This window comes from Sorex fumeus, unplaced genomic scaffold (genome assembly GCF_029834395.1).
Source record: "Sorex fumeus unplaced genomic scaffold, SorFum_2.1 ptg000002l, whole genome shotgun sequence".
NCBI lineage: Eukaryota > Metazoa > Chordata > Mammalia > Eulipotyphla > Soricidae > Sorex > Sorex fumeus.
The window spans coordinates 159421-187315 of NW_026606059.1; the positions used below are offsets into that span (position 1 = coordinate 159421).

A 27895-nucleotide genomic window follows, 5' to 3' on the forward strand; every position below is an offset into this window, starting at 1 on the left:
GGCCCTCCCGTTGTTCATCGATTTGCTCGAGTGGGCCCAGTAACGTCTCCATTGGAGATTTTGTTGTTACTGTGTTTGGCATATCGAATACATCACGGGTGGCTTGCTTGAATAAAACCACTATTTTATTCGACTATTTAACTTGATAAGTAAGTTGTTCTCAACCTTAATATTTTCATAAATATGTGAAAAACAATTAAACATTGCCTTTAATCAACACAGCAGAGAGAATGGAGGAGTTCAGAGTTTAAGATTTGGGGCTAGAGTGATAGTCCAGTGGGGAGGGCGTTTGCCTTGCACACAGCTGACCCAGGTTTGATTGCCAGTATCCCATACGGTCCCCAAGCAACCCCAGGAATAATTTATAAGTGCAGAGTCAGGAGTAAGCCCTGAGCACCGCTGGGTGTGACCCAAAAAGCCAAAAAAAAAAAAGAGCAAAAGATTCATGAGAGTTTTCCAGAATATTTCCAAAGCATAATAAAAATCAAATATTTAGAAATCATTTTAAAATGTAGAGTATGCCCTTGTTTACATTTTATCCAACTAATTCTGGTAAAACTGGATTTTAAAAATGATTTTTGAGATTTATAATATTTTTATGACTGAATGTCTTAGAACAAGTTGCTCTAAATTTATTCAAAAGAGACATCTCATTTCCCAATATATTATAAATTTCCTTGACATCTTTCATTATGTTTAGGAATACAATAATGAGTCCATAAATAACTGACTTAACTTGGAACTGAAGAACAAATATTTTAAGATTAATTATCCCACTAAATGCACAATCAACACTTTTGAATAAGGAAATAACCAAAATAGTGAGTTTAAATACAACCTTATTTCCCTCATGTACATTTAAAAGCTCTAATCTGGCCCTTTTGAAAAGTCTGAGTAAGGTTTAATTAATTCTAGTAAGCAGCTAGTACAATTTAAAGAGATAATGAAAAGACTGTTTAAAAGTCTGTATCAGAGTCAGAAGTCTGTATCAGAGATAATCTACTTGAAAGTCTGTATCAGAGATAATCTACTTTGAGGAACAGAGGCACGATCCCCGCCCAGAGTGAGTTACTCATCTCTGAGTGGCACATTTTCATCCAAATATCTAAAGTAATAATCTGAAGCTCAGATTGAGGATAATTGATTTGTCAAAGTTAGAGAACTCATAAACAGACAAGCCAGGATTTAAACCAAGATTTATGACAATATTTATCTACATTTTTAATCATATGTCATAGTGTGGTCACTGATACACCATAACCCCCCATTCTCTCCAGTTCCCACAGTTTATAGATTATATTCTCAAATTTAAGCATAAATTAAGGATTGAATCAATCCTTGAGCCAAAAGGATTGATTATGACAATTTTCTGCTCTTGATGAGAGTACTGTTCATTCTAAGTCTGAACGTAACTCATGGCTTTGTTGAGAAAACTTCTAGTTTCTGCCTGGACTTTGAGACACATTTAGGAGTGGCAAAGGACCACTGTTAGTCAAAACAAACAAACCCCAACCATTCAATATTCTAGAAAGGTTTGTCTAGTGCTGTGAAAACAATGACCATGGGAATAATTAGGCATCAAATCTATTTAAGTGAAACAAACTATAACCTCTAGGGATATTCTTTTTTGGGGGGAAGCACACCTAGCAGTGCTCATATTACTCCTGACTCTGTGTTCAGGGATCAATGGCAAGGTTCAAAAAATATATGGATGCTGGGGTTTAATCCTAGATGGTCACAGTCCTCCTGTTGTTCATCGATTTGTTCGAGCGGGCCCAGTAACGTCTCCATTGTGAGACTTGTTGTTACCGTGTTGTTATTCGATATACCATGGCATATAGAATACGCCACAGGGAGCTTGCCAGGCTCTGCCATGCGGATGGGATACTCTCGGTAGCTTGCCGGGCTCTCCAAGAGGAGTGGAGGAATCGAACCCGGGTCACCTGGGTTAGCCGCATGCAAGGCAAACACTCTACCCACTGTGCTATCGCTCCACAATTCACAAGCAAGGCAAATGTCCTACACTCTGTACTATCAGTCTGACCCCAAATTCCAGAGATATTCTAGCATTTATTGATTTCCATAACCTGGAAGCTAAACAGTTTTAGAATTTCTAGAACTGATCCAGAAGAATACATTTACAATCTGGCCCTTTATTTGAGTAGAATGTGAGAGCATTTAGATTAAAATGTCTTGCTTCCTTTTCCTACAAAAATAAGAGCTATCCTTCATTGAGGCACAGCTTCTGTATCAAGATAAAGAATCTATATGCTTTCTCTGTAGCTGCAATGAATAGCTTCTCGTTATCTCCTTGAGGGACTAGATCAAGATTTCTGAGTGCAAACCATGCAGAATATGGCTCCATTTAAAGACTAATAGAAATGCAAAACCTGAGTTTAAAAATAACAGGGTCATGAATAGGGTGCTTCATGGTCATGATTTCACTTTGTCACGTATGATTCTTCTCAAGGTTCACAGAACTCACCTCAGCCTGCCAAATGGGGTTCACAGTGTTGCCTATGATCTTCGATCTCCTCTCCTGCCCGTGGTGAGGGAGGGCAGGGAAGATGCTGTGCTTCCCAGGTTGAATGGAAATCTTCAAGTAAGGGTCTGGGTTGAAAAACATCCCCTTCTTTAGTCCCATAGCTTGGAAATCTATAAAAGAGAGGATTCAGTCAATTAAATGTGTTTTAGTGTAATTTAAGATCACATCAGGCCTGACTCACAGAAGTCCATCAAAACCTGGAAATGTATTTTTTCACCTCATTTGAACAGAACGGTGTGTAGTAAATAACTTAAGGTTTCTATTCTTATAATTAATCAATACAACTGACTTAGTGGTCACTATGAAAATCAACTGAGGATCTTTGGTCCCTTACTAAAATGGATCATCACTGTCCCTAATACAGATAAAGATGGTGTAAGAGGTTGAGTGTAACCTCAAGAGAATTACATGGAAATCTGATGGTTCTAGGTAAAAGTTTCAGACTAAATAACCTTTAAAATAAATATTAATCTTGAGGAAATGCCTAGACACTGAATTTTCCCAGATCCACAGCTCCTGGAGCACATGGCCACATGTATGTCCTCATTTCGTCTCCAAATTTCACAGTACTGATAATACCCCAGCAGAAGGATAAGAAATTTGATGGGAAAGTTGTGTAGAGGCCCAGTAAGCTCAATAAGTGAAAATAAGAACACAGAGGGCTCAACCAAGACAACCAGCTTGTAAATTCTCAGACAATGTCTTCAGTAACAGCACTGTAAGATATAAAAATGTCACAAATTTTCTTTTAGTAACATATTTTGGAGGGGAGCGGGTTGAGCTTTCCTCCCCGCCCCGACCAGGGCTCCGGCAGCCGAAGACCTCCAGGACCAGCCATCACCATGCTGAGACCACTCTCCGCACACATGAAGGTACTGGCAGAGGGACAAAGCCACGCGGGTTCCGGGGCCGAGATCTCCAAGCCTACTCGGATTGGAGTTGAGCATCCTCCACCCAGATCCTCCAAATTCCAGTAGGCGGGGGTCACACCCACCACCTGGCCCCCTGGCGCCGTGTAATTCCATCAGCAGCCAAGACTCAGAGACTATAAAATCTAGTTCCCAGAACCGTGCAGCCGCAAATGCAGCCACGCGACATCTTATCAAGACATCTTTTTATGACATCTTATCATCTCATTCCTACTTTGGACAAACTTGCAGGCTATCGAATGTAGCCTGCCCACAGGGCAGAGTCTGGCAAACTCCCCGTGGCGTACCAAATATGCCAAATACCAGTAACAATGATGGGTCTCATTCTCCTAAAGAGCCTTGAATATAATCTCAGGGTTAGGATGAAAGAGACGTTACTGGGGCCTGCTCGAGGCAATCAATGAATAATAACATATTTTTAATAATTTCATTTGCCATTTTGTTATAAAAGCAATATGAAGTAAATCATGCTGTGCCTGCTAAGTGGTCAGGCTTGGGAGTGAGTGGAAAACTGGGGACATTGGTGAAGGAAAGATCACACTGCTGGTGGGACTGGTGTTGGGAAACAAATAAAAGATATGGAAGGACACTGCATACTGACCAAGGAAACAACAGATCACAAGACTTTAACTCTCACCAACATATGAAGGAACAGAAATGTTTATAAAGCAACTAATAAAAGAACTAAGAAATACACTGATGGAAGCACAATGGTAGAGGGAGATTCAATACTCCAATCTCATCATTGGACAGAACAGCAAGGAAAAACATTAAGAAAGAAGAAAAATCTAAATTAAGAACAGTAATATCTGGGTCTTTTTTTTATGACATCTTATTATCTCATTCCTACTTTGGACAAACTTGCAGGCTATCGAATGTAGCCTGCCCACAGGGCAGAGTCTGGCAAACTCCCCGTGGCGTACCAAATATGCCAAATACCAGTAACAATGATGGGTCTCATTCTCCTAAAGAGCCGTGAATATAATCTCAGGGCTAGGATGAAAGAGACGTTACTGGGGCCTGCTCGAGGCAATCGACGATTAACAGGATGATGAAATGAAAAAAAAAAAATATCTGGGTCTAATAGACGTGTTCAGGACCCACCACTGTGTAAACTCACACAAATAGGGGGCACGGCACCCACAGCGGCGGTGGCTCTATCTCTCCCGCCGCCCGCGTTCGGTAGTCTCACCCTTCTTCCACCCCAGAGAGGTCGATGGCGATGGTCAGGCGGAGGAAGGAACAAGGGCCAGGCTGGTAGGTATTAGTTGTAGTTTATTTCATTCCTCTCTCCATCTACCCCAGTCTCTCTTGTCTGCCTCTGCTTCTGTCTCTGCTCTCTCTCCTTCTGTCTCTGCTCCCGTCTCTGCTCCCCTCTGCCCAATCTACAGTCTCATTATTTTTAAGTGATATCGAAGGAAGGCTCTTATTTTAATTTTTTTTTCTTTTTGGGTGGTTGGAGGCTCGTGCCGGCCCAGGGACGCCAGATGTGTAAACTCACACATAGAGGGGGCATTGCACCCACAGCGGCGGTGGCTCTATCTCTCCCACCGCCCGCGTTCGGTAGTCTCACCCTTCTCCCAACCAGGAGAGGTCGATGGCGATGGTCAGGCGGAGGAAGGAATGAGGGCCAGGCTGGTAGGTATTAGTCGTAGTTTATTTCATTCCTCTCTCCATCTACCCCAGTCTCTCTTGTCTGTCTCTCCTTCTGTCTCTGCTCCCGTCTCTGCTCTGCTCTGCCCAATCTACAGTCTCATTATATCTCTCTCCAAGAGGAATTGGGGAAACAATTACACATAGGTGCGGTCACAATCAATAGGCGTAGAAATCAATAGGGGTAGAAATCTTAGCCTCAGGGAAGGCCATTCCTAGGACAGATCCTTCCTCAGCAGGAGGACCCACCCTAGAGCAGAATCCCATGGGTGTGCCTCTCCTCTCCTTGTCCGACAAGCATATAAGCATATATAATATAAATCATTTTGTATGGATACAGTAAGAAATATCTTAAACTTATAGAATTGCTCTCCTAGGGCCATCTCGATCTCAGACTACAGTGCTCAGGCCAGATAGTCTTTCCCACCCCTAGCAGGATCCTAGTCTTGTTGTTACCTTTGGATCATTACAGCATCTGTTTATGATCAAACTCTTAACTTATAGTTAAGAATCGTGGCACTTTGGCCTGGCCCATTTCGCTGCCAGGGTAGCTCACCGCTTGCCCTGGGTCCATTCAGTCCCTCGTCGGGACCCTGCTTTGGGGTGTTAGGAACTAAGGGCAACTGAGGCTTAAGTCGAGAAAGCAGATGCCCGGGAGTGAATAATATTCAAGGCCAATCAAATCCTAAGTTACAAAGCATAATGTTAACGGTCTTCCTGTATCTATACAAAAAGGATATTACCTTAAAGTAAACTGTTCATAAGGCATAAGGAGAGGAGAAAGGCAATATTTCACTCATACATATAAAATCATAGATTTCTGGGAAACTGATCTTACAAATTAACAAAGTCTGATTAAGGGGAAAGCTGATTAACTGGGTGGGAAGGAGAGCATAGGGAAGACTGTTTACAGATAAACACAATGGAAGTGGAAGTGCTTCAGGAGCACTGTGATGGGTGTAACCAGATTGATGGGTGTAACCACATTAATGGGTGTAACCAGATAAACCTAAGCTTCTTGTGGAAGGACAAAGCAATGTTACCCTACACACCACCCCCCAAAACTGGATACATATTCTTCTCCATGGCACATGCAACATTCTCTAAGATAAATGTATAAATGTATCACATGCTGATACACAACTTGAAAATCACAGAAACAGGAATCATATCAAGTATCTTCTCAGACTCTAAAGTCAGAATTTTATTGTTGTAGAAATCAACAATAAAAAGAAAGTGACAAAACACTAAATACTTGCAAATTAAAAAAATACTACTAAATAACAATTGGGTCAAAGACAAAATTTAAAATAAAATCAAAAGATTACTGTAAAAAAACGAGAATGTAGACACCAACTACCAGAATCTATGGGACACAGCAAAAGTTGCACTGAGAGAAAAATTTGCAACTACTTAAGGGCAAACCAGGTTAAAAAAAGGGCTCAAAACAGCAAGCTAACCAGTCAGCTAGAATAACTAGAAAAAAGAACAACAAATAAATTCCAAAGCAATAGAAGGTAGGCTACGAAGAAAATTAGAGCATAAATAAACAATATAGAAAATAAGAAAACAGTACAAAGGGTCAATGAATTCAGGAGTTGACTCTTTGAAAGAGTAAACAAACTTTTAAAAAAAGAACACTGAAAAAAAAAGAAGATAAAAAACAAAATAGGATCAGCAATTACAGGGAAGAAATCAAATCAGAAATCAAAACCTCAGAAATACAAAAATCATAAGGTCTCTCTGAACAACTGTATGCTACCAATGTTAAGAAATTAAAGAAACTGATGGGTTCTTACAATAATACAAACTCCCAAGACTGAACCAAGAGTAAACAGAAAACATGAATAGACCAATATTGACTAAAGAAATTGAAACTAATTAAAAATATTTCCAAGAACAGAATCACAGACCCAGATGTATTCACAAGTGAGTTCTCCCAAAATGTCAGACATAATGGCCTTACTCCTCAAGCTCATCCAAAATATTTAGGGTATAAGAATCTCCCAAATAGCTTTTATGAAGCAAATATTACATGGATACCTACAATAGAGATGCTACTAAAAAAAGAAAATTACAGATCAATATTCTAATTAACATAGATGCAAAATCCTCAACAAAAGTTTAGATTACTGAATTCAGCAATATATAAAAAATATGCACCATGATCAAGGGGGGGTTCATTTCAAGGATATAAGGATGGTCCAATATACTCAAATTAATTAATAAACCATATCAACCAAAATAAAGTTAAAAACCAAATGGTCATATCAATTGATGCACAGAGGCTTCTGACAAGATCCAACACTTCTGTATGATAAAAATACCCTCAAAAATAAAAAATGGAAGGAACATACCTCAAGATAGTAATGGCCATCTACAACAAACCCATAGTGAATATCATAGTCAATGGAAAATTGAATGCCTTTCCCCTGAAATCAGGCACAAGACAAAGGTGGACACTGTCACTACCTCTTAATTTTTATTTCCCTGGTGTATCTTTTCAAACCTTTATTTGTCATTTGTATATCTTCTTTGGTGAAATTATGCTAAGGTATTTGTCTAATTTTTCACTTAGATTGTTTCCATGTTGCAGAAATTTAAGAATTTGCATATATTCAAGATAACAATCTTTCAAAAGATGTCTCTTTAAAATTACTATAGCTTAGGTAACAACATTTATAATAGTATCAATGTTTATGGTCTTAAAGTATAGTTACCACTGATACTACCCCTTATCACTACCCAAATTATTCAAGACCCTCCACCAAATTGCTTAGGTTACTCCACCTATCTCTTCATAGGCCGCCAAGGTAAAGAAAGAGTGCTGTGATTTAATACTATTTCCTTGTTTTACTTCTTTTTATATCATACATGAGAGCAATTATTCAGTATTTGTCCTTCTCCCTCTGATATATTTTGCCTAATATGGTACCCTCTAGTTCCATCGAATTATAAGAAATGGAAACATTTCTAAACATTTTAGAAATGTCCTTACAGAAGACAAACCCATGGGGAGCATAGGTTTACTGAGTTCCACCCATCATAGTGCTCCTGAGGCACACCCAATTCCATGACGCACTCCTAATCCTCTGTGTTTATCTTTAACCTCTCCTTTGTGTTCTTCTGTCCCTATCTGTTAATCATTTATATCCCCAAATCAGACCCTGTAACTTGAAAATCAAATTCTTCTTAAGGGCTCTGGATTTTCTAAGTGAAATACTGCTCTTCTCTTTCTGTTATGTCCTCTGCATAGTTTATTTTAAAGCAGTGTCCTTTTGTATAGACACAGGAAGACAGTTAATGCTATGCTTTTGTAACTTGAGAGTTAATTGATTCAGAGTAATATTTTCTCCTGGGCAACAGTTGTATTTACTTGACTCAAGCCTCGGTTTCCCTTATTTCCTAGCATCCCCAAGGGGAGGGGGGCAGTGAGGAACAAAAATGGTTCCAGGGCAAGCCATAAGCTATCCTGGCATCAAAAAGGGACAGGCTAAGTGCCATAAGAAGAACAATTGAAAGAAACAGGAACACAGCAACTCCATTTTGGAAAGCCAGACTCCATTTTGTACCTTGGGATCATGAGTTTACAACCCAGTAAGAAAAGCATGCCAGACCCAAGGGCATGGCATCTGACCCCAGATAACAAGGGTGATTCAAGTAAATGTAGCAAGTTATGTTAACTGCTCTGTTTTGCTTCTATATCTCCGCATCTTTCTCAAGGCTGGCAGAATGCACCTGGCAGGGGCACCCAGACAAGCAGGTAGGAGGGCATAGGGCTTAAAAACCTCTCCCTGAGGGCGCTCAGAGTTTCAGGTCTCTGAGGCTGGAGAACGCTCAGAGCTGAGTCTCTAGTGCTTGGAATTCCAAGCCCAATGAACAGTCCCAATTTGCGAATCCTCAGTGCTGAGTCCCTTGTATAAGTGTCCTCAGCTCTGAGTTCCTTCTTTGGTGTGTGTTTGGTGTGTGAATAAAACTTTCAAATATCTGTCCTGTCTCTGTGTGTCTCAGCTGGTGGCTGAGCTCAGGCTTGTGACCACTTAACATTTGGAGGTTCTACAGAGACCTCTAGGCACTTGGCATAATAAGTTAAGAGTACATTCACGGAACAAACTGACAGGATCCCCGAAAAAAAGAAGTGACTGAATAAGAACCCTGCTGAGGTTAGAAAGACTAACCTGGACTGAGAACTACAGTCTGGGATATATGGCTAGATGTCCCCAGGAAGAGCCACCCTTTAAGCTTAACATAGCTCTTATTGTGTCCATACAACATGACTAGAAATATTATTAAGAAGTAAATTTAAGATGATTATTTAAATGGATTACTAGCTAAGGAAAGGGGAAAGCAATACGCCCTTGGGCAGATCTCCTAGTAGGGATCTAGACTGCTGGAGCCCCTTAGATTATATTTTGTCCTTCGGTGAATCTCCTAGAACTTCCCCTGAAGGAAGGGCTTTACATCTGTTCATTTTTTATAATAACGTTCAACGACACTTATGTGTAATTGCTACGCCAACCCTTCAAGATTTTTCTAAAACTAATGCTGTGAGACTTGAAAAATAGCCACTGATTACCAACCAGTGGCCCTCGTTCCTTTGTCCAAGGTCAGCCGGCCAGGGAACGGTGAACAGCCCTGAACATACCAGGGAACCCTCAGGTCACTGTGGGCTGGTGACACACCCCCTGAACAATGACAGCAACAGCAAAGTTTTAAATTTTTTAATTAATATTCTAAAGTTTACAATACTATTAATAATGGTTTTTTCATACACATTAATTCCCTCACCACACCCATCACCAGTGTATTCATATCCTTCTTCCAAGAAGTCCAACTTCCCTCTCTCACCCTGCCCCCTTCACCCAACTCAACTGTGTAGATGTTGTCTCATGCCTGTAAGAACAGCACATATCAAAAAGTCTGGAAATAATGTTGACAGGGTTATGATGATAAGAGAACCCTTATCCATTGTTCTCATGGGAATATTGTCTGGTTCAACCCCTGTGTTTCCATATGGAGAAAAATAAAAGCAATACGGAAAGTTCTTCAAAAATAAGAACAGAACACCCATATGATTCAGCAATATCACTTCTTGGCATGTATTCCCAAAATACAAAAAACATTTGTTTCCTGCCTTGGCCTGTTTTCCCTGGCAGCTCAATGACTGCCATCCACAGAGGCCATTGGACAGTCAGGTTTGGGCTTGCAGTGACGAGACACGGGACACCTCAAGGGATCGGGGTGGAGCCAGCCCTTTTCTCCCCACCCCAACAAGACCCTGAGTTGCCACGCTCTCTGGCTCCTGATCAGGCTGCTTACCGGCCATGACCCCACAGACAAGAAACAAATCTCGAAACCCAGCGGCTTTTGGCAGGTATGCGTCTGGACCCCACAGTAGGTTACTGCTGCTGGGCCACCTCGGGGGGGGAATAGGTTTCATGCCTTGGCCTGTTCCCCCTGGTGGCTCGGTGGCCGCCATTCTGCAGAGGCCATTGGACAGTCAGGTTTGGGCCTGCAGTGAAGAGACACGCGGGCCTCATGGGATGGGGGTGGAGCTGGCCCCATACTCTCCGCCACAATGAGACCCTGAGTTGCCGCCCACAAACGGTCTCTCTGTCTCCTGATCAAGCTGCTTAATGGCCATGATCCCAGAGACTCAGGAACAAATCTCGGAACCCAGCAGGTTTTGGCAGAAATCCCTCTAGATTTAATTGTTAAAATTTTGGAATTCCAAAATTGCGTGGCCACTACTGCTACCACACAACATCATATGTTATTCATGACCAGTAACAGGAAACAAATCTACCGTTGACTTTTCAGCAGATCTGTGTTGGGGTAAAATCCCAAATAATAATGGTGGGCCTGGTGCTGAAATATTGAATGTAATCAAAGTAGAGAGAGAGTAATGTGGAAATTATCTGCTCCACAAGTAGGGGGAAGGTGTGGGAATGGAGGTATACTGGGGTTTTTGGTGGTGGAAAATGGGCACTGGTGAAGGGACAGGTGTTTCATTGTATGACAGAGACTTAAACCCGAAAGCTTTGTAACTGCTCTCATGGTTGTTCAATAAATAAAATTATAAAAAAGGAAGAAAAAAATAATTAAAGCTTTAAATTTAAAAAAAGAAAAAAAAGTCTTGAAGTTGAGTAATTCTATACTTCCAACACTGATCTTTTCCTCTTATATTCTTGTGACTACTATGGTATATTAATTTTAGAATGAGTTTGTCTGTACTCATAAAATAATTTTCAAGAGCTCTTATTTGTACTGTATTGATTTTATAGACCAAATTTATAGATGAATCTTCCTGTCAATTAATATGATCCATTTTGAATTTTCACAACAGTTGTAAGGCCTGTGTCTAGGTTAACATTTTTTTGCATGCTGATATCCTATAATTTCCATATCATTGAATAGGCAAATTTTCTACATTATAACGTCTTTTCAGTTTTTTTGTTTTTTTCTCTTTTCAGTTTTTAGTTCTTTGATTTTATCCATCAATTTTTTATAGATTTCCTCAAATATATCTTATAACTATTCTGTTAGATGTATATGTAACAATTTTAACTTGGTTTGCTAATATGAATGATGATGTGTATTAATTTTCTAATTCCACTGATCATCAAATGTATAATGGAAAAGCAGTAGACATTTTACATACATTACTTTGTATACTGGAACTTTGATGGTCAGTTACCAGTGGATCTTCAGATACACAATTATCTCACTAAAACATGAAAAGATCCATCTGCCAAGGATACTCATGCTTCATTTCTACAACCTCAAATCTCTAACTGAAGTGAAAAATTTCCATACTCTAAATTGAAGTCCTAGAACTTTAGACTACTGTGCGTCCACAAAGAACACTGAGGGAGGAACGAAATATACAGGCTTCTGAAATTTGTATTTTACTCAGAGAAACTAAGTTTTAATATATATTTAAATTTTTAAGTATTTAAAATTTATCAAAAAGGGTTGCAAAGAAAGTACAAAAATTATCCACGCAGTCTTCAACCAGTTTTCCTCATTGTTAGCTTATTACAGAAATATGTTACATTATTAATGCTAAAAGTAACTAAATTACTCAAATATTCCCTAAACATAAATAATCTGAACACTTTATTTGGATGCTATTGGTTTCCCACAAATGTATTTTTGAGCACTTATTTTTACCTGCTTCAACAACTTCACATTATTTTGAGATTTTATTTGACTACTGATCTGCTTCTCGCTTTTTAACCTTTCCCCTACATTTTCTTAATACATTCTTAATTACTACTATTTAGCAATGAATAAAATTAGAATAGTTGCTTTTCTTCTTATTGCTGCTTCACAACTATTACTTATTGAATCCTCTACTATCTTTCCGAAGTCAAGGGAAATGGCACATATTGTTTTTACTTTTATTTTGTAAATTTTACTTCTTATTCTCAGATTAAACTAAGCACAGAAAGTTGGAGTAACCGGTAGGTAAAAATCAAATTGAAGTAAGTTTTCTGACACTTATTTGGCATTTTTACTCTCTTCATAACACTTTAATGGGAGTCAAACATACCTGAGAGAGAAAAGCTAATCAGCCTGCGACTTCCTTGCCCTTGAACACCTTCATCAGAACAAATGCTCTTAAAAATCTGTGAGGAGACAATGAGAGACAAACAAAACAAGCACTTAAGTAGATGTTTACACTCCAAAACCAACATCCTTAATCAAATCTAGCTAAATAAATGGAGGCCCCAGTGCTGTAATTTCATTAGGCTACTACTGATTAAAACAATTTACATTAACAGAGGATCTGCTAGTAAGAATTGGAGGAGGGGGAGAGGGGAACTTTTCAGAGTCATAGAAATAACAAGTATAATTACCATAATATAGAGAGGTTAAAATCAATTTAACAAATATTTTTTCACATTTAAATTCACAAAAAAAAAGTTTTATCAAAGTAGAATGATAGGCCAACAGATATTTCCTGATATAATTATGTCTTTCTATCTGGCAAAGTATAGGGTTCACCTACTGTTTCTTTCTTCTGATCTGCATTATTACCAAGGAACTCCTAAGATATTCTTTTAGAGAAGAGTAGGAACATGGCATTAGAAAGTTGTTCTGAGAAGTATTTCATTGTGCATGATTGTGTGTGTTGCATGTGCATTTGTGTGTGGGGGTGTACACTTAATCACTTAATCACTTCCCGTTAGTTATCGATTTGCTCGAGCGGGCGCCAGTAATGTCTCCATTTGTCCCTGTCGCGTGCTAGTGTAGCCCAATGGCAACTGTTCGCTCCGGGAACATGAAGGGCCTCAAACCGATAGTTCATGATCTTGACGAAGAAGTCTGACCATCTGGAAGGTGGGCGGCCACGCGGTCTTTTGACATCCCGTGGAATCCAGTCAGTAACAGCTCTAGTCCAGCGGTCGTCTTTAAATCTCATTACGTGACCAGCCCATCTGATTTTCGACACCTTGGCAAATGAGACAGCGTCCCTGATTCTTGATCGACGGATGTCAGAACTCCGGATTCTTTCTCTCATTTGAGTGAAACGTGATATTCCAAGCATAGCTCTTTCTATTCTTCTTTGGGAGACCTGAATGGCGTTCTCATCTTGTTTGCCTAGGGCCCAGGTCTCTGAGGCATATGTTAATGAAGGAAGAACAGTGGAATCAAAGAGATGTGCCTGGAGCCGGAGGTTCTTTGTCCTCTTAGCTATTTCTTCGATGTTCTTGAAGGCGTTCCAAGCCGCTCTCTTCCTCCTGCGCAGCTCGGGTGCCAGGTCATTTGTCATGTTGACTTCTCGACCTAGGTACACATAGCTGTTGCATTCGGAGATGGTCGTTCCATTGAGAGCGAATGGGGCGTCAGGAACAAGGCTGTTTCTCATAAACATTGTCTTCGTAAGATTCAGCTGTAGTCCTACCTTTCCACACTCACGGTCAAAGTCGGCCAGCATTTGTGCCGCTTGGCTGATGTTTGGTGTTATTAAAACAATGTCATCAGCAAAGCGGAGGTGGTGTAGTTGCCGACCATCTATCTTCACTCCCATTCCTTCCCATTCCAGTCGTCTCATGATGTTCTCGAGGGTGGCACTGAAGAGTTTCAGTGAAATGGTATCACCCTGCCGCACCCCTCTCTTGACATCAACGATCACTTCTTTGTAGAATGGTGAGATCCTGGTAGTGAATCCGCAATACAGCTCACGGAGGATCCTGATGTATTGGGCTTGAATGCCCTGATTGGCTAGGGCTTCAATGACCGCTTCCGTCTCAACAGAATCAAAGGCCTTCTTTAAATCAATGAACGTTAAACAGAGCGGCATCTTGAACTCCCGAGAAACCTCAATGAGCTTGGTTATCGTGTGGATATGGTCGATGGTGCTGAATCCTTTGAGGAACCCTGCTTGCTCGCATGGTTGTTCTTCATCTAGTGTTCTGCCAATCCTATTTAGGATGACTCGAGTTCAGCACCTCCATGAATGTGCGAGGAACACCAAGAAAGAGATAACCACAAAAAATCGCCTATCTTCGAAAACTCTTGAGCTAATTTGCCAGCGTGGTTTGGCGCATGCCTCAGGCAACCACAAGCTAACGTCCGAGCTCGCAAAGCAGTGCAGAGATGCGATCAAGGAAGACCTCAAAGAGAGAAGAGCAGAAGTACTGGTAGATGTGGCAGAAGCCAGGAAAAGTATTCGTAATGCCCGCCTGTCCTTCGCCAACTACAAGACCAAGATGACTGCCCTCCGACGTCCTGATGGATCCATCACATCCTCCAGAACGGCAATGGAGAAGATTATCCATGACTTCTACTCAAATCTCTTCGATAGCCATGTCCACTTGCCGACATACCAAATTCCACAGGATGGATATGTCGTTCCCAACGTTCTCCCTTTCGAAATCCAACACGCTATTTCATCGGTAAAGAAACAAACAGCACCCGGCCCAGACAAGGTCAGACCTGAACATCTGAAGAACCTGCCGTCAGTACTCATCAATACACTGGCTCGGCTCTTCACTCGCTACCTGTCTGAATGCAAGGTTCCGTCCCAATGGAAAACCAGCAGGACCGTACTACTGTTCAAGAAGGGAGACATCCATGACATTGGCAACTATCGCCCGATCTGCCTATTGTCTGTCATCTACAAGTTGTTCACTCGAGTCATCCTAAATAGGGGGTGTACACATATGCATCAAAATATCTTTACCGCTTTATCTCTCATTGGTTATTTGTGTTGCTTCTATCCGTAGAGCTGCAAAGAATATACATGTGTATATATTGTAATCATGCTATCTCAAACACAACAAAATAAACAAAACAATGCAGAAACTATTGTTTACATCGACATCTTTCTCATTTAATTGTCTACCTGGGAAACTTCAGAACACATTGTTATATTGGGTTTTCTGCAGCCTTCTAGGTGTTTGCAAATCAGAGTGCTGAAATGTTACACCATTATTTACATACACATCTGTTTTAGTGTATTTATAATTTTATATAATCTTCTATTCTCTGATGAGAAAAGTTTCATGAAAAACAATTCTGAATAAACATTCAAAGGCAGATTTGCCTATATTACCATAATAAAATACTTTTATTTAACAAATTTTCATGGTGATTTGAAAAATATCGCTATGTTAAAGCTTAACTGAGAGAGGTTTGTGCTTAGAGTGGAATGATATATAACAGATTAAATAACTTAGGGGTACTGAAGTTAGTTGGTGGAATTATATGTCTATTGCCATTAATGATTGAGAGTACCCATGTAATTCTGCTTAAATAGAAGACATATCGCACACAGAGGAAGTTTTATGTGCTATGATTTATTTGTGGAATTATGGCATCAGCTTATATCTTAATTGTCATGGGAAATTACCCAAGAAAATTAAATTTGAAAATGCCAAACCATTTAGTGTTCACTTTTTAGAAGATTTGTACTGAATAGGAAAAAGCAAATGGATGACCTGATGGTTTATACATGAGAGTCCTATTTGCAGTTTGTATGGGTCTATTCTTTCTCTTTCTACTACCTCAGAGTATGTTCAATGCTGCAGGAATTGTAATTGGATATTACCATCAACCTGCCTTATATCAGACTGAGTATTGCCTGGGCATGATGAGCCTCATAAGTTTAGCTCAGATCTTCTTAGGGAAGCAGATCATCTTTCCGTACCTAGCCATTGGAGTGGACCTTCTGTGAAAACCTCCATATGTCTGCCCTGATACCTAAGTGTAGAGTAAATCTCAGGAATGCTTAAATGTTCTTCAGAGAAAATCTTTGAGTGGTGTATGGAATAAGGTTTAGCATCAAGCAAGATATAAGACCATAAAGTTATGTGAAAAAATCCGCGTCTCTCCTTCCCCCCACCCAGACGAGACCCCGTGTTGCTGCCCAGGAACAGCTCCCCCGCTCCTGAATGGCCATGATCCCAGGGGCACACAAAGCAATCTCAGAACCCAGAAGCTTTTGGCAGAAATGCTTCTGGCTGTGAACTAAGGTATGGCCCCGTGCTACCCTGGGAGGGGAAGGGTGTTTATCCCTCCACCTTTTCCCCCTCTGCGGCAGCATGGTGACCACCATCTTTCAGAGCCTAAGGGAAAGAGAGGTACGGGCTTGTAGTGATGGGGTGTGCGGGGCCTCTGGGGATGGGGGTGGGGCAGAACCAGCTCTTCCCCCTGTCTGCACAAGACCCTGTGTTGCTGCTCACAAACGACTCCTCTCCTCCTGAACACCCATGATCCCAGAGGCACACAAACCAATCTCGGAATGCAGTGGCTTTTGGCAGAAATCCCTCTGGACTTAATTACTAAAATACCAGAAATCCAAAATCACATGGCCACAATAGAGACATCATATGCTCTTCATTATCAATAATAAAAAAAATTATCGATAGCCAGACACAGTAACAACAAAGTCTCCAATGGAGATGTTACTGGGCCCGCTCGAGCAAATCGACGATCAACGGGAGGGCCTTTACCTTACCTTACCTTATAGTAAAGGGTGGATGCCTAGATCACCCTAACACAAGGGTATGATTAAGAGAAAGACAGAGAAGGAAATAGATCAGTTGAGAAATAGATCAGTTGACGGAAGAAAGAAGCCAAGAAAGGGAAGTATTGGGGTCACAGGTACACCTATGTAGGGGAGTAGTATAGCTATAAACCCAAAGCACAGACTCAACAACACTGAAAACATGAGATCCAAACTATAACCACCAAATTTTAAAGGCAGGTGGAAAGGAAGCTGCACAGGAGGACTGGTGGAAGGAAACTGACACTGGTAATGGAAATAATGCTAGGACTAATACTCAACTATCGATAACTTTTCAAATCACAGTTCCTTAATTAAATTTAAATATTTAAATACATGCATAACTATATTCACATACACTTAAAATATTAGCCAGGATATAGAAACAACTCAGATATCCAAAATACAGATGAACAGATAGAAACGCTGAGTTGTATATATAGAATGGAATATTATAAAGTCATAAGAAAAGATAAAACTATAGAGTTCACTGTACATTGGATAGAACTGGAGTGTGTTCTATTAAAGTAATTCAGAGTTAAAAGGTAAAAGGTAAAGGCCCTCCCGTTGTTCATCGATTTGCTCGAGCGGGCCCAGTAACGTCTCCATTGGGGACTTTGTTGTTACTGTGTCTGGCATATCGAATACGTCACGGGGAGCTTGCCAGGCTCTGCCGTGCAGGCGAGATACTCTCGGTAGCTTGCCGGGCTCTCCGAGAGGGGCGGAGGAATCAAACTCGGGTCAGCCATGTTGGCTGCATGCAAGGCAAACGCCCTACCGCTGTGCTATCGCTCCAGCCCCTATGGCTATGCCTGGGCAGGGCGAAGCCAGAGGAAACTCTGGTGGAGGTCTGTAGCGGTCCTGATGTGCAAATCGGTCGTCCGACCTGGGTATAGGGGCAAAAGACTAATCGAACCATCTGGTTCCCTCTGAAGTTTCCCTCAGGATCGCTGGTGCTCTCGCACGACCACCCACACAGTTTTATCCGGTAAATTCAGAGTTAAAAGGACAAATACCAGATGATCTCATTCATCTGAGTATATAAAGAAGCAAGGAAAGAAAATGGAAGGTGTCAAATGATGCTAACTTTTGGCCTGGATTACAGGACTCAGATTGCCAACTGATCAGAGGGTAGAGTGAGGGAATAATGAGGTAAATTGGTTTAACATAAGGACATCTGTTTAGAGTATTAGAAACCTTGTTGGTGGTGAGCTCAAGTAATTATGTGTTTGATAACATTGGGTTGTCCTTACTCCATCCACAGGGAGTTTAAAGTTTTCTGGGTTGCTCCCAGGACAGTGCCCCTGAGGCACACCCAATTCCATTAAGCACTAGTGGTCCTATATTGCTTTTCTCTTTCCTTTATGTCATTTTCATGGTTTATTTAGCAATGGCCTTTTTGTATAGATACAGGAAGACAGTTGATGCCATGCTTTGTAACATGGGAGTTAATTGACTCCAACATAATATTTACTTCTGGGAAACCATATTTACTTGACTTATGCCTCAGTTGCCCTTAGTTCCTAGCATTCTAAGAGCAGGGTCTCAACAAGGGACTGGATGGACCCAGGCCAAGCTGTGAGCTACCCTGGCATTGAAATGGGCCAGGCCAACTGCCATAATACTTAACTATAAGTTAAGAGCACAGTCATGGATAAACTCTGTCATGACCCAAAAGACGTAACTGAATAAGGACCCTGCTGGGGTTAGGAAAGACTAATCTGTAGTCTGGAATATATAGTGAGATGTCCCCAGGAAAAGCAAACCTTTACACTTAATATATCTCTTACTGTGTTCATATAAAATGACTAGAAATATTATAAGAAGTAAATTTACTGTGATTGTTTAAATTGTTTAAGTCTCCTGCCCCTGCGCCTGGCTGTTCCTCGCCGGAGTCCCTTGGAAGGGAGTGGGTTGAGCTTTCCTCCCCACCCCAACCAGGGCTCCAGCAGCCGAAGACCTCCAGGACCAGCCACCACCATGCTGAGACCACTCTCCGCTCACATGAAGGTACTGGCAGAGGGACAAAGCCACGCGGGTTCCGGGGCCAAGATCTCCGAGCCTACTCGAATTGGAGTCGAGCATCCTCCACCCAGATCCTCCAAATTCCAGTAGGCGGGGGTCACACCCACCACCTGGCCCCCTGGCGCCGTGTAATCCCATCAACGGCCAAGACTCAGAGACTACAAAATGCAGCTCCCGGACGAGACCAGTGCAGTCAGTCTCCTGCCCCTGCGCCTGGCTGTTCCTCGCCGGAGTCCCTTGGAAGGGAGCGGGTTGAGCTTTCCTCCCCACCCCGACCAGGGCTCCGGCAGCCGAAGACATCTTATCAAAACATCTTTTTATGATATCTCATTATCTCATTCCTACTCTGGACAAACTTGCAGGCTATCGAATATAGCCTGCCCACAGGGCAGAGTCTGGCAAACTCCCCGTGGCGCACCAAATATGCCAAATACCAGTAACAATGATGGGTCTCATTCTCCTAAAGAGCCTTGAATATAATCTCAGGGCTAGGATGAAAGAGACGTTACTGGGGCCTGCTCGAGCCAATCGACGAATAACAGGATGATGAAATGAAATGAAATGAAATGTTTAAATGAATTACTAGCTGAGGGAAGGCGAAAACAATACACCCTGGATGGAATCCCGCCCTTGAGCAGATCTCCTAGTAATCTGGAGTGCTGAACCCGCAGATGAGATTTTGTTCTTGAGTTAATCTCCTAATGGAGTGGCTTTACATCTGTTTGCTGTTATGATAATGTTCAACCCCACCTTTGTGTATCCCCACCCTTCATGATTTCTATACTACTATGCTGTAAGGGGTAAGAGAGGACTAGATGTTGAAGATTAGAGGAGGAGAATGATGACTTTGGGACTTCGAGGTTTTTGAGGACTAGATGTTGAAGACTACAAGGTCAAAGACTAGACATTGGAGACTACAGGAAGAGAATGGAGACTTTGGGGACTTTGGAACTAGAGGGAGAACCAGACGACAACGATGACTGGAAGCAGAGAACTACAAGACTACGACGAGACTAGGAAGAAGATACAATGAAGTAGAGGACTTTTTTGTCTACGAGGAGACTAGGATGATGGAACTGTGCTGACCGGAACTACGACCAAAACAACAACTGCGCCTGCACCATAAAGGGGAGAGATTTTACTACACCAGGGAGGAGAGAGAAATAAACCGACAGCAGATCAGTCCAGGGCCCGGGTCCTATTTCTCCGTTCCACCCTCCATTGCTTCTGCCATTGTCCTGCCTGGGGAGGTGGCTCTCTCAGGCACAGAACACTCGAGTCCCCTTTGCACCCACTGCACCTTTTCTTTGGAAACTCACAATTATGTTAAAACCACAAACGTTAACACTATTATAAATATGTGACCCAAATTATCATTCCAGTTTTAAAATTAATCTGCTTGTCACAGGGTTAGGGTAGTGGTTGAGAATGAACCTTGAGGCATGTGTGGAGTGATAGAGGGATGCCAACACCAGTGGTGGGTGTGGAGCTGGAACACTACATTCCTGAATCCATGCTATTAATAGTATTGTAATAACAATATCTGGTGCCTAAATCAAAAGGAGGATGAGATAAAATTATAAATAATTTTAAGGATATGAAAGGTCAGTTCTCAGATCTAATTTTTCTTCACTATACAACTCATAATCAGTTTATTTTTGTATGTTCACACAACATAAAAATAATAAAGTTAAGAAATACTAGAAGCAAGTCTGACAAGAGGAAGAAATAATACTTACAGGGGCTGCAGAGTTTTTGACTGTGACACTGGAGGTGGTAGCTCGCAGAGCTCCACTTACTCCATGGTAATATTTGAAGCAGATCTTAGTTTCAGCTGGAAGACAAAAGTAAAATGAGATTAATAAGTATGGTATTCCGCAGGAAGAGAGAGAGTCAGAGAAGACACTTCCCAAGGAACTGCAATGTACTTCCCTTGAGCCATGCTGGGCTCATCTAAAGCTATTTGTAAATCTCACCAATGATGGCTTTAAAAACCAAAGATTGTGGCTTGACCCCACCCAGTCCCAGATGGACGCCAAGGCTAGCACAGTGGCAGTCAGCAACAGGGACTGACTTGGTACTCAGAATCACCATCTTGCCCCCCTCTCCAGGTCAGGATTAGCCTTGTCTACACTATACTCCACAGCCACATTTCTTCACCTCTCCATAGCTCACCATAAGCAAAGATATCTAACTTCAGTCACATAGTCACATAGAAAATCACAAGAAACAACTCCAAGTTGCCACAATCCCACCACACTTAGTAAGTGAGGTGGTAGCCCGGAAAACTCAACCAGTAATCAACAGAACTGAAATAACAGAACTGAAAATCTTGGTAAGTGAAATGAAAAACTCAATGGAATCCTCAGCAGCAGAGTAACAGCTGGTGGGGACAGAATCAGTGAGCTCCAAGATGAGGTGCAGAAAATCTCCAGGCAACAGCAGAAGAAGGGGTAAAAGCCTCAGATAGACAAATAGAAGACGAGAACTTCAGGATGAATTAAAGAGGAATAATGTAAGAATCACTGGGGATCCAGAGTGCCAAAAAAGGCAACCCTGATGAAGAAGCAACAGTCAAAGACATCCTTGCTGAGAAGTTCACAGAGGTAAAGAGTACATGCACCCACATCCAAAAGACTAAGGACACCAGCTAGAAGAAATCCAAACAAAAAATACTCCAAACACATACTAATCAGAATGACAAAAACCACAGAAATAGAATACTGAGAGCTGCAAGATCAAAGAAAGAAATTATATATAAAAGAGTGTCCATAAGATTTACTGCAGATTTATCAAACAAAATCCTCCAGGTGTGAAGACAGTGATGGGCTATAGTGAAAAATACAGCAATGTCCTTTTTGTATAGGTACATGAAGACAGTTTTTTCATCATTTCATTTCATCATCCTGTTGTTCGTCGATTGCCTCGAGCAGGCCCCAGTAACGTCTCTTTCATCCTAACCCTGAGATTATATTCAAGGCTCTTTAGGAGAATGAGACCCATCATTGTTACTGGTATTTGGCATATTTGGTACGCCAAGGGGAGTTTGCCAGACTCTGCCCTGTGGGCAGGCTACATTCGATAGCCTGCAAGTTTGCCCAAAGTAGGAATGAAATGATAAGATGTCATAAAAGATGTCCTGATAAGAAGTCGCTGAAGACAGTTATGCTATGCTTTTGTAATATGGGAGTTAATTGACTCTAAAATATATTAAAGGACTCCTGTACATCCTTCATATTTAGTTAACTTAAGCTTCGGTTGCCCTTAGGTTGGCCTTAGATCCTAACATCACAAAAGATGGGTCCCACTGAGGGCCTTGGATGTACCTGGGGCAACCAGTAAGCTAGCCTGGGTTTAACAGGGGACAGTCTAAGGGCAATAAAAACAGGCTAAGAGCACGGTTATGGAGCAAGCTCTATCATGACCCAAAAAGAAGTAACTGAAAAAAACTTTATTGGGGTATAAGGAACTAAGGTCAATCTAAGGGCAACTAAGGCCTAAGTCAAGTAAATGCAATGGATGCCCAGGAGTTAATATTTTAGAATTAATTAACTCCCACATAACAAAAGCCTCGCCTTGACCATCTTCCTGTGTTGATACAAAAAGGACATTGCTCTAAAATAAAGATTCAAAGGGGAATAAAGGAAAGAGAAGCAAATATTTCACTTACATATACAAAATCCAATGCCATCAAGTTTGACTTTACAAGTTACCATGTCTGATTTGGAGATATTTGTGACTAACAGATTGGGAAAGAAGACACGAAGGAGAGGTTAAAGATAAACATGAAGGACTGGGAGTGCCCTGGTGGAACTGGGTGTGCCCCCAGGAGCACTATAGTAGGTATAACTCAAATAACATAAGCTCTATGTGGGAGGAGAAAAGACAACTCAACATTGTGCCTAAAATGCTTGGAACTATAATCCAACAGATTTCTTCTGCTTACTAGAAGTGTGATAGGAATGTGCTTTGAAATCTTCCTCTAGGAGTTCAGAAAGTTAGGATATTTTAAATCCTTGTTTGGATTTTCTGTCCATACTGAGGTATGGCCAAGTTCCTGATTCATTACTGTGGTCTGTGCTGCATGAGATCTAGGGGCAAAGATCTAAATGCAATGGCTTGCACTTGAACTACCATAATGAGTTCATGCTGAAGTCAGTGCCTGTAGCTTTGGGATGGAACAGGCCTGTAATCCTGCTGGGAATCTGTTGCTGCTTGAAATTTGTAGTCAAATTTTAGTGCTATGTCCCTGAGTTGGGCTTGAGCGATAGCATAGCGGTAGGGCATTTGCCTTGCGTGCAGCCTGCCCGGCTGAGCCGGATTTGATTCCTCCGCCCCTCTCAGAGAGCCAGCAAGCTACCAAGAGTATCTCGCCCTCAGGCAAAAGCCTGGCAAGCTACCTGTGACGTATTCTATATGTCAAATACAGTAACAAATCTCAAAATGGAGACGTTACTGGGTCTGCTCGAGCAAATCGATGAACAACGGGAGGACAGTGACAGTGACAGTCCCAGAGTTCTCAGAGATGTGCCCTATAGCACCTGCATTCATTCAGATGTCCGTTAGGGATGGGGATGATTTCGTTTGGCCTGGTGAAAACAGGTGCCACTTAGCTGCTACACCCTTGGCTTGGAGTGGCAGTTTTCTTTTTTTTTTTTTCTTTTTTTATTAGTGAAAAACCATGAGGTACAGTTATAGGCTTACAAATTTTGTGCTTGGGTTTCAGTTATACAATGATCAAGTGCCCATCCCTCCACCAGTGCCCGTCATCCATCCCCATGGGTCCCAGCATCCCCCCCCCCCCCATCCCCCCCCCGTCCCATCCTGCCTCTGTGGCAGGGTATTCCCCCTTGTTCTCTCTCTCTTCTTTTGGGTACTGTGTTTTGCAAGAGAGGCTTTGAGTGGCAATCATGTTTGGTCTATCGACTACTTTTAGCATGCTTCTCCCACCCTGGGAGGACCCTCACAACACCCTTCATTTGGTACTCTCTTCTCTATCTGAGCTTCCTTTTCACCTAGAGCCTGTGGCTGGCCTTCCATTCATGGAGCAAAATTCCTGGTACTAATCTCAGCCATTCCTGGGTGTTACTCTCCCTTTTTGTTGCTTTATGTTCCCCAGATGAATGCAATCTTTCTGTGTCTATCCCGCTCTTTCTGACTCATTTCGCTTAACATGATACTTTCCATGTAGTACCACTTGTATGTAAATTTCATAACTTCATCTTTTCTAACAGCTACATAGTACTCCATTGTGTAAATGTACCAAAGTTTCTTTAACCAGTCATCTGTTCTCGGGCACTCAGGTTTTTTCCAGATTCTGGCTATTGTAAAGAGTGCTGCAATGAACAAACAATTGCAGATGTCACTTCGACTATACCTTTTTGCCTCTCTGGGATATATTCCCAGGAGTGCTATAGCTGGGTCAAATGGCAGATCAAATTCTAATTTTTTGAGAGTCGTCCAACTGTTTTCCAAAAGGGTTGGACCAGCTGGCATTCCCACCAGCAGTGAAGGAGGGTCCCTTTCTCGCCACATCCGCGCCAGCACCGGTTGCTTTTGTTCTTGTGGATGTGGGCCAGTCTCTGTGGTGTGAAATGATATCTCATTGTGGTTTTGATCTGCATCTCTCTGATGATTAGTGATGTAGAGCATTTTCTCATGTGCCTTTTTGCCATTCGAATTTCTTCTTTGCGAAAGTTTCTGTTCATTTCCTCACCCCATTTTTTGATGGGGTTGGGTGATTTCTTCTTGTGGAGTTTAACCAGTACCTTGTATATCCTTGATATCAACCCCTTGTCGGATGTGTACTTGGTGAATATCCTTTCCCATTCTGTAGGCTGTCTTTGTATTTTGGTCAATGTTTCTTTTGAGGTGCAGAAGCTTCTTAGTTTAAGATAGTCCCATTTGTCTATCTCTGTTTTCACTTGCTCGGCCAGTGGCATGATATCTTTGAAGATACCATTAGCTTCAATATCATGGAGAGTTTTGCCGACTTTGTCTTCAATAAACATTATGGATTCTGGTCTGATGTTGAGGTCATAAATCCATTTTGATCTTACTTTTGTGCATGGTGTTAGGCAGAGATCTGAGCCCACTTTTTTGCATGTAGTCGTCCAATTTTGCCAGCACAGTTTGTTGAAGAGGCTTTCCCTGCTCCATTTCACTTTTCTTGCCCCCTTATCAAAAATTAGATGATTATATGTTTGGGAGGAAATGTCAGTATATTCAACTCTGTTCCATTGGTCTGCAGCTCTGCTTTTGTTCCAGTACCATGCTGTTTTAATTATTACTGCCTTGTAGTAGAGTTTGAAGTTAGGGAGGTTGATTCCTCCCATTTTCTTTTTCCCAAGAATTGCTTTAGCTATTCGTGGGGGCTTATTGTTCCATATAAATTTCAGGAGTGTTTGCTCCATTTCTTTGAAGAATGTCATGGGTATCCTTATAGGGATTGCATTGAATTTGTACAGTGAAAGTGGCAGTTTTCTTAGTTTGTTTCCTTCTCTGTAAGCGTTTCGATCCCCTACATCAGCTTGCAAGGTACTGCTGAGAGCAGTGGACATATTTCCTGCACTCTATGTTGCTTCTAGTTCAGGTTTGTGTATGTACCATTTTGTAACAATAATGGTGCAGGCTTTCAACAAGTCAGCACATGTTGCATGGCACGCACAAGCCCCTTTGCTGAACTAGAAATACCACTCTGGTATTTTCAGCATTTATTTGTTGGAATAGGCTCTGTCCAGAAGGAAAATGTACAGATGTGAAAACGGAGAGAGAAGACCCCTGTACATCAATACACCTTTCTGTTGTGAGAAGTGGCCATGTGGTTTCTCTCTTTCATACAAAGAAGCCTAATCGGACACAAGCATCATACTGCTGACTAGTCCCTTACGTCGACAGTCCCTGCAGGTGGCAGGAGACACAGGTATCTTCTGGTCCGGTGCCTGCTTAGACCTTCATATTAGTTGAATATTATACTCCCTAGTTTGGAACAAAGGATCTAAAAGAACTATGGTGACCTTTGAGACCAGTTTGGGATCCCTGCTCCCTGGGAGGGAACTGGCAATCTGCTTTGCACATTCTTCTAATTGCTCTTCATCCAGCTTCAGGAGAGGACACTGCAGGGGCTGTGCTGCAGGCAAAGTTTACAGAGATCTTACAGCTTTCCGAGTGGAGAATGAAGACAACGGCCTCCAGCATGGAGACTCAGAAGGGAGTGGGTCTTCTTCAAGACTCAACTCTTACAAGAACTGACTTCTGTATTTGTAAGGTCATGAAAAATTTTTTAAAAATTTTATTGAATCACCGTGAAATACAGTTACAAGCTTTCATGTTTGAGTTATAATCATCCAATGTTCAAATACTCATCCCTACACCAGTGCACATTCCCCACCACCAATGTCCCCAGTATACCTCCTCCCACTCTTCTTTGCCTCCCTGGCAGACAATTTACCCCATACTCTCTCTCTACTTTTGGGCATTATGGTTTGCAACACAGATACTGAGAGGCCATCAATTTTTGGTCCTTTATCTACTTTCAGCACACATCTCCCACTCTAACTGATTCTCCCAACCACATTTTCTTAGTGATCCCCTCTCCATTCCAGCTGCCTTCTCCCCCAGCTCATGAGACAGGCTTCCAACTACGGAGTAGTCTTCCCGGCCCTTGTGTCTACTGTCTTGGGTGTCAGTCTCATGTTATGTTATTTTATACTCCACAAATGAGTGCAGTCCTTCTATGTCTATTCCTCTCTTTCTGACTCATTTCACTTAGCATGATACTCTCCATATCTATCCACTTATAAGCAAATTTCACAACTTCATCTCTCCTAACAGCTGCATAGTAGTCCATTGTGCAGATGTACCAAAATTTCTTTAACCAGTTGTTTGTTCTTGGGCATTCAGGTTGTTTCCAGATTGTGAACAGTGCTGCAATGAACATAAAGGTACAAATGTCATTTCTACTATGCTTTTTTGCATCCTCAGGATATATTCCCAGAAGTGGTATTGTGGGGTCATATGGAAGCTCAATATCTAGTTTTTGAAGGAATGTCCAAATTGTTTTCCAGAAAGGCTGGACCAGTTGGCATTCCCACCAACAGTGAAAGAGCATCCCTTTTTTCCCACATCCACGCCAGCACTGGTTGCTTTTGTTCTTTTGAATGTGTGTCAATCTCTGTGGTGTGAGGTGTTATCTTGTTGTTGTTTTGATCTGTATCTCCCTGACGACTAGCAATGTAGAGCATTTTTTCATGTGTCTCTTGGCCATTTGTATTTCTTTTTTTTTTGAGGAAGCTTCTTTTCATTTCTTCTCCCAATTTTTTTGATGGAGTTGGAGGTTTTTTTATTGTATAATTCTGCTAGTGTCTTGTATATGCTGGATATTAATCCCTTAATGGGTATTCGGTAAATATTCTTTCCCATTCTATGGGCTCTCTCTATATTATAGTCGCTGTTTCTCTTGAAGTGCAGAAACTTCTTAGTTTGATGTAGTCCCATTTGTTTATGTTTGTTTCTACTTGCTTGGTCAGTGGTGTTTCATCCTTAAAGATGCTGTTAGCTTCAATGTCATGGAGGGTTCTGCCTATATTTTCCTCCAAGTACTTTATGGATTCATGTCTGATAATAAGGTCTTTAATCCACTTTGGTCTGACTTTTGTGCTTGGCAATAGACAGAGGTCAGAGTTTATTTTTTTGCAGGGAGCTATCCAGTTTTCCCAGTGCCACTTA

General features: G+C 41.5%; 1 protein-coding gene across 1 annotated transcript in view; it reads right to left on the reverse strand.

Annotated features, from left to right (window-relative positions):
- The window catches only part of HECW1 (HECT, C2 and WW domain containing E3 ubiquitin protein ligase 1), a 310169-nt gene that overhangs the window by 129024 nt on the left and 153250 nt on the right, over positions 1-27895 (reverse strand). Inside the window, exons 7-9 of the mRNA XM_056112411.1 lie at positions 20908-21002; positions 12683-12758; positions 2486-2655 (exon numbers count right to left, since the gene is read on the reverse strand). Coding sequence (XP_055968386.1) covers positions 2486-2655; positions 12683-12758; positions 20908-21002 — 341 coding nt within the window. The remainder of the gene's footprint in view (positions 1-2485; positions 2656-12682; positions 12759-20907; positions 21003-27895) is intronic.